The sequence below is a fragment of the Genypterus blacodes genome, unplaced genomic scaffold, assembly GCF_046128005.1.
Source record: "Genypterus blacodes isolate CSIRO-AG114 ecotype Tasmania unplaced genomic scaffold, CSIRO-AGI_Gbla_v1 ptg000064l_1, whole genome shotgun sequence".
NCBI lineage: Eukaryota > Metazoa > Chordata > Actinopteri > Ophidiiformes > Ophidiidae > Genypterus > Genypterus blacodes.
In genome coordinates, this window is record NW_027466876.1 from 3143748 (window position 1) to 3151243 (window position 7496).

Here is a 7496-nt window from a genome sequence, read left to right on the forward strand (position 1 = left end):
CTATAATGAACACAGTCCATAGTTCTTCCAACAGTAATAACACAAACACACACACACATGCGCACAAACACACACACACACGAGCACAATTCAGCCCTGTCTAATGCAGATTTGAGATACATCCTCATTATAAGCTTGGCAATAATGGAAACAGCATAAAGACCAACACAATATTCAGCTTTGAGCTCTGACAAAATACAAAATCCCATTTCCTCCACTTGTCCCTTGTGCATCGAGGTGTAATTTTAAAGAGAATATAAGAAACCTCTCTAATGTCTCTCTGTAATATCGTAATACACTGCACATTCATTCAAAATCAACCATGAGTGGCTACTTACTAATGAATTTACTGTTCTGTTTTGGCTCGTGAGCTCCTTTTTTAATCTTTGGCAGAAACTCAGTAGTGGTCCGAGTCAGCTCATTGACTAAACTTCACCGTGAAGCTGCAAACTCTGTGAAATCACTCAGTGTGAATAGTGCTGCTGCAGCCAGCCAGCTGTGGCGCATTACTGCTGATGTTCACTCTTATTACCTGCATGCGCTTCACCTTAAGTTTGACTTTCAGTGCTCGCTGCGAAAATCGATCCCTGCACCACTGTAAGATCGTTCACACACCAATGCTCGCTGTCTTTCTCTCTCTCTCTCACACACACACACATACACACACAATCACACAGACAGGGAGGAGTGGTAATGATCCCTCAACTAAATTAAATAATGTAATCATGTCCCCACGTTGGCGTTGTGAAGCCTCGTCTGTCCTGCTGAGCGTAAAGCACACACACACACACAGGCACACAGGCTCACTGTGTGCGTGTGTGTGTGCGTGTGCGTGTGTGTGTGCGTGTGTGTGTGTGTTTTCTTCTCTCTTCCCCAGTGACGGATTGGAATGGATGAGACTTAAACACAACCAATAAGAGCTCAGGCTGTTTCTTTTACTCGTCCCTTGCCAGAAGACAAATTGTGGCAAGACAAAGCACCTGACAGTGATTTGTGAGAGGATTTGGTGGATCTGGGCTCAGTACTTAAGTTTTCCAAATGATAATCATGAACATAAAGCAGAGAGCCCACACCCTGCTGGAGCCGAAGGCGACGTTGTGATCTCATGTGCTGTTTAAATGAAGTTTGGAGGCCGGAAGGGGGGGAAGGAAATCAATATCGATCAATGCAACAGGTTCTTCTTCTCTCCTCCCTCATTCCAGACGCCTGAAGCTCGAGGAGACAATAGATGGAGGAGAGGAGAGGAGAGGAGAGCAGAGGAGATCACCGCTACACTTTATGTGTTTTAAAAATAACAAAACGTTGAATAAAGCCAAACACGTGTCGGCCATTTTGCTGACTGTAAAAAGGCTCAATGAACCTCTGGGAGCAATTTAACGGCACTGGATGCTGAGTTACTAACCTGGTGTCAATGATAGAGGAAGAGGAGGAGGAGGAGGAGGAGGATATTGCTCAATTAAGATTCAAAAACTAGACTTTATTCCTGTGTAAATTCAGACAGAGAGCAAAAATATAAATCTTTGCAGTGCTGTCTGAAAATGGCAATAAAATAAAATGAAATAAAATAAAATAAAATAAAATAAAATAAAATAAAATAAAATAAAATAAAATAAAATAAAATAAAATTAAATTTGTTGTCTTGCCATGCTTTTATTTCGAATAAAAGCGTGAAAATTCTATTAAAAGCATGAAATTACAACAAATCCAGCTGATTTGCATTTAAAATACAGAAGTCATAAAAAGCGAGGATTTGATCTTTATTTATAATTTTTCAGGCTTTACACCATAGAAAATGTGGAACGCAAGTGGGCGGTTATGTGGTTTTTAATCTGATTGTATATTAATAATAATGTAAATAGGCCACTGTGTCACATATTAAGACTTTATTGAACATAACAGTTAAATGAAATTGAACGTGACAGTACAGTACAAACATTCTAACCAGCACTGGAACCTGAACATCTCATCGGCCAAATGAAGTCTGCGGACAGAATCAGAACCTGATGTTTGATGAAGCTGGAGGAACCGCAGAGGTCAAAGTGCAAAGGGACTCGGACGTCAACGTTAACCAACAGGAACGTAAGAGCGCTGATGTTTTTTTTTAGTTTAACGTACATTGGACTTTAAAAGCAGATGTTCCCCGTTCGTATGTTCTTTGTTGTTTCTGGACTTTCAGCATGCTGCAACAATTGTAAGCCCTCCAGACATGAAACCTTTCACTTATCTGCTGTTTCCTTTGCTCTTCTCTCACTGAAATAGGATTTTTTTTTTTGCTTTTGTGTGACTTGCTGGTTAAATCAATAGGGATGCAATAACCAAGACCAAAAAGCAAATCATGCTGTGACATGACCGAATCCAAACCTGAACTGAGGAAGATGAGGCTTTGTTTAGCTTTCACCTGTCCTCCATCTCCACTGGGAACCTCCTTGTTACTAGCAGACATTCATTGCGGGTTTGCAGCCTGACCCCTGACCCCTGTGAGCGTCTGCTCAGCAGAAAGAGGTTCCCTGTAGAGACTAAGCATCAGTGTTCTGTCCTCCGCCTCCACATCTTAGGAGCATCACATCTTCACATCTGAAGCTTCTAAATGGTCTAGATTTTTTTTTTTTTGCACTTTGTATTTAGTCTCTGTTTTCCTCTCCGGTACCCAAGTTTCTTTCCCTCAAGGGCTCTGCTGCTCCATATTGTCAATCAAAGGTTCTTTCTTCATGAACTGCAGATGTCTGATGGACCTCCACACGCCAAGGTAGCTGTCACTGGCCCGCTCCTGGGTGGAGGTTGGTTCTCTGTGGAGATGCTCCCTCTGCATCTCCAGCACCTCGTTGTCCGTCATGACATGTGAATTCAATCCAGCTTCTCCGTTAGCTAAGCCGCCGCCACCGTGCTCCTCCTTCACATCCTCTCCCTGGACTCCTTCTTCTACCTGTACCGTATCAGGTTCTGCTCCGGTTCCATCAGGAGGCCCGGAGCCGTTTAGCGGCGGCTTCTCTTGGTACGGCTCACCGGGCAGGCTGCCATCCTTCTTAGACTCCTCCAAGTCCTCGTACTGGCTCTTCTTCTTGGTCTCAAAGTATTTCACCACGCAGTAAGTGATGGAGCCCACTGTGTTGACAACCACGCCGGCGATGAACAGCGCGGTCGGTTCCACCTCTTTGAAGACCACCATGCCGATGGTGAAGGTGGCGATGCTTTTGGCCACGCTCACAAAGCTGGTGGTGATAGCTGAGTTGAGGTACGTGCAGTGAAGCGTCGTGAAGTTCATGGCACAGCCGATGATGACGCAGCAGGTGAAGATGCCTGAGATTTGCGGGACCTTCCAGCCCTCGTACGACCACATCTTAATGGCGTCCGCCGAGACCAAGGTGCACACCAGGAGGAACTACGGGTGGAGGAGGTGGAGGAAGGGAGAGAGAGCAAAATGAGGATGGAGTGAAGATTAAAAGAGAGAGAAAGATGAACAAGAAGGGAAGAAGAAGAAAGAAAACGTTTGTTTACCGGTGAGGCCATGACGGCGATGGCGTACTGGGCGGTGAGAGGCCCGTATCCGCTGTCCAAACTGGTTTTCTGGATCAGTACCAGGTAGGAGGCATGGATGATGACCGCCAGAATAGCTGTGACGTAACCTATTGGCGCCTCGTTCAGGTCACCAGCACCTGGAGCGAACAGAGAGAGAGAGAGAGAGAGAGAGAGAGAGAGAGAGAGAGAGAGAGAGAGAGAGTGAGAGAAAGAGAGAGAGAGAAGAGGAAGGAGTTAAAATCGTGGAAACAAGCTTTTCCAGGCACGCGCATGGAAAAAAAATCAAACGTTAATAATCCCAAAGACGCCTCCAACGATGTAAATATTCACAGTTTCAACAAATGTGATTAGCTGATAGATTAAAGACGTCGAGATCCTATTTTTGCACATTTCACAGATCATCATCGTGCCCCCCCTCAACCCTCCCACCCCACCTCCTGGCTCAGAGCCGCCCTGGAGATCATTTCAGGAAATGAATTATTGACTGTTGGATTTTGTCCGTGACTTTCGTATCATTAGCAGTAATGGAAAAGGAAAATTCACTGCTGGGAAACCCGATTAACTCCCGAAACTCAGATCGTCAGTGTGCAGTCAAATTGAAGCTGTAATCTCTCTGGTCATCACACCCCAAAGCCCAGATTTAAGACAGGGAGTGGGTTATTTGCGTTGATAGAGCCAGTTGAGCCACCAGAGGGCAGTGTTGAGACCAGTGGAAGAATATAACTGCGTAAAACAGCACCACTACAAGGGAGAATCACTCAGATTTAGATTGAAATCAGGTGAAACAGCAGATTGCATTAAAAAAAACTAGAGAGAGAGTGTGTGTGTGTTGTTTTACCAGCCAGCGCAGCTCCTAGAGTGGTGATGATGACGGCGACCATCACACCAACAGACGGTATGCCGTTCCTCAGCACGCACGCGCCAATGCCGAGCGTGACGAGAGGCATGCAGCGTTTAAACACCACATATATGGGCAGGCTGAGGCCACGCAGGGACCACAGGGTCAGGGTGGACTGCAGAGTGGACAGGATACACACTGGGGCAAACTCCTGCACACACACACACACAGACAGAAGTACATATCAGTTTGGTGAAATATCTGTCAGGTTTTATAGCTTTATCACTTTACCATTTAAATGATGTAAGGTTCTACTGTGGCTTATTGTTCCTGTTCTTACCTTCCTGATCCAGCAGAGGGCAGTATTTCCGAAAGACGTTCGAATAGCAACATCATCTCAATCAATAATTCCTCTAGTGCCCTCCATGACCAGATTTAAATTTTTTGCCCCTTATGATTTGTCGGTGCATTTGTCAGGATTACTTGAACAACTAAGCACCGATTTTCATGAAATTGACCTGATGATGGCGCTATAACCAAAACAGACACCAGTTACACTGGATCTGGACATGGTACAATCCACATTTTGCTGGTTTGTCCGTGATTGTGGTCTACAGTGTGTGGTCAAATTTCATCATCAAGCAACTGAGCCATCATCAGAGGACTGTTGGGCCTTGGCAGAGGTATGGATTCTAATGAACATTCCTCTTGTTCCTACTTTATTACTATGGCAGCATTATTTTTTGTCTTTTGCAAACCCAAATAACTGTAGACTGTTTTTTTTCCTCATGCCGAATCCCGAAATTTTGACCAAAATGTATGAATAGACAAATGGAGAAGTAGAGATTAACGGACAGGCAGAGCAGTTCACCTTGTTGCAGGTCAAAGGTGTTAAAGGCCCTGAGCGAGAGCCCCCCAGTGCTCCTATTCTTCCTGTATTGATTGCGGTTAAATTTATGGAGGGTCTGATGACACAGATCCATAGGTTCATGTGCTACACGTCTTCACGCTGAACGATGAACGAGCGACCCCCCGACCCCCGGGCTCTTTCACAACACATTCAGACAATTCAACTGGAAACACTGATGTCAATTAAAATGTAAATGAATTGAAACGGTCCACATATCTTCCCACGTTGAGATACCTTGGCCTTGCATTTTGTTAGAGACACTGTGTCAACTTGAGTCCAAAAACAGGATAAGAAGTAACTCTGTTGGGTTAAAACTAAATAGAATCAACTGTGGCTGTGTCTCATTTACATGTTTGATACATTTAGAGACACATCGAGAAGTTGTGAAAGTACTTTGTGGCACTTTGTGGAAATAATACAATTCCTACGGTGCCTTCAAGTACATCAACTGCATCCATGTGAGTGTAATGGCTCCAGTTGCAACATCCAGAGGAACCAAGTTTTCTCTCTGTGGTTGATGACTATTTAACATTTTGTGTTTTGTAATGAAGTGTTTTTCTGATAGATATAAAGTGAATGAATTGCATGCAGCTTTTGTCCGATCAGTCACTGAGCTACTTGGCAGCTACTCTGTCAGCTGGTCAATTAGCTGGTCAATCATTCATTCACTCAGTCAATCACCAATTAGCTGGGGTCCATCACTAAGTGAAAAATGCCCGCAGACACTTTTACACTGTTGGGGGGGCAGGTGTGTGTGTGTGTGTGTGTGTGTGTGTGTGTGTGTGTGTGTGTGTGTGTGTGTGTGTGTGTGTGTGTGTGTGTGTGTGTGTCTCGAGATCTATAGGGTCCAATTTCATTTCATCAACACTTCATATCAGTTTAGGAGTGAAGGTATAAATACTTCATCTCAAATCACGAATCACACTTTCACATTGATCTTTTGCCACCTGCACCTGAACGCATCACATAATGTGTGATGAGGGAAAGGACATTTTTGGGGCACAATACCAAACTAGGAGCTCTGGGTGGTCCTACACCACAAATGAAGATGATGATGTAAGTCATTTCTAACGTAGGAGTAAATAGACAACAATGGAACTACAATTCCAGTTTGGAAATCACCTTAATTGGAATGCAACTGTCATTATTTTGATGTAAAAGTATTGGTTTGTTACCTTTGATAGCTGTTTGCTGAAAGGTGGGATGTTCACCAGCCCCAACCGCCTCAGGGTCTCCAGACTGATGGCGGCACAGGTGAAGGTGGTGAACTGGATGAGGTTCAGGAAGTTGAAGTGGTAGCGACTGATGAGTAACTTCACCAGGATGCTCAGGGTGCCGGAGAAAATGCCGTGCGCAACGGCCACGGTAATCCCGGCCAGCCGAGGTTTACACACATCCATGGTGGTGGTGCGGACCGGATGAAGGCAAAATTGCGGATACCGTGTCTGGTTGGGGGGGCGGCTGGTCCCTTTGGAGAGACCGGTCCGGAGAGAAGAAAGGAAAGGAGAGGAGGAGAGGAAAGGAAAGGAGTGGAGAGGAGAGGAAAGGAGAGGGAGTTTTACGCACGACCGAGGCGCGCTGCAGCTGGATGGAGACGTGAGGGACGTAAGGGCGCGCGGCTAGATGGTTCGAATCGTCGGACCTGAGTGAGGACAGTGTGGTCTCCTCGGTCTCTTCTCCTCCTCTCCCCTCAGTTGTACTTTAGTTTGAGTTCAGTTCAGTTCTCCTCTCGTCTCTCACCTGCTCTCTATTTGGACACTCGCTCATTTTTCCGCGTAAGTTTCCATTCACACATCACCAAAGACTTCAACTCGAAGAGAAGAAGAAGAAAAAGAAGAAGAAATACCCCCTCTCTCTTTCTTTCCTTCTTTCAAAACCAACGAAAAGGGTAAAAAAGAGTAGAAAAAGAGTGTGTGGAGTGTGCTGGGAGGCAGCCGGTCTACAGTAGAGTGCAGCGGGTTTACAGTACTACAGCAGGTGGAGTACAGTAGAGGGGAGGTCGTCCTGTGAGAGCGCTCCGAGTGAAATATGACATTTTGCCGCAGCGCCTCTTGGCTGTGTGCGGAGGGAGGGAGAGAGAGGGGGGTAGAGAGAGAGAGAGAGAGAGAGAGAGAGAGAGAGAGAGAGAGGAGAGAATGGGGGAGGAGGGGGAGAGGGAAAGAGCAGAGAGGGGGGGAGGATGGAAGAGCAAAAAGAGAGCGAGATCCCAGCAGGGATGCTCCAAGTATTTTT

The 7496-nt window shown here is 45.5% G+C and overlaps 1 protein-coding gene across 1 annotated transcript; it reads right to left on the minus strand.

The window, feature by feature from the left end:
- Positions 1 to 2196: 2196 nt before the first annotated feature.
- Positions 2197 to 7431, minus strand: slc35d3 (solute carrier family 35 member D3). The gene is made up of 4 exons (XM_076154879.1): positions 6440 to 7431; positions 4355 to 4565; positions 3496 to 3653; positions 2197 to 3379 (listed from the first exon to the last, which is right to left on the minus strand). The coding sequence occupies exons 1-4, from the start codon at positions 6662 to 6664 to the stop codon at positions 2663 to 2665; spliced, it is 1311 nt and encodes a 436-aa protein (XP_076010994.1). The 5' UTR covers positions 6665 to 7431; the 3' UTR covers positions 2197 to 2662.
- Positions 7432 to 7496: the final 65 nt, after the last annotated feature.

Excerpts from the sequence above, each read along its gene's own strand:
- slc35d3 (XM_076154879.1), bottom strand. The coding sequence starts at position 6,664 with ATGGATGTGTGTAAACCTCGGCTGGCCGGGATTACCGTGGCCGTTGCG. Across the intron at positions 4,566-6,439 it reads TCAGCAAACAGCTATCAAAG|GAGTTTGCCCCAGTGTGTAT; the intron begins GTAACAAACCAA and ends GTGTGTGTGCAG. Across the intron at positions 3,380-3,495 it reads TCGCCGTCATGGCCTCACCG|TTCCTCCTGGTGTGCACCTT; the intron begins GTAAACAAACGT and ends CTCCACCCGTAG.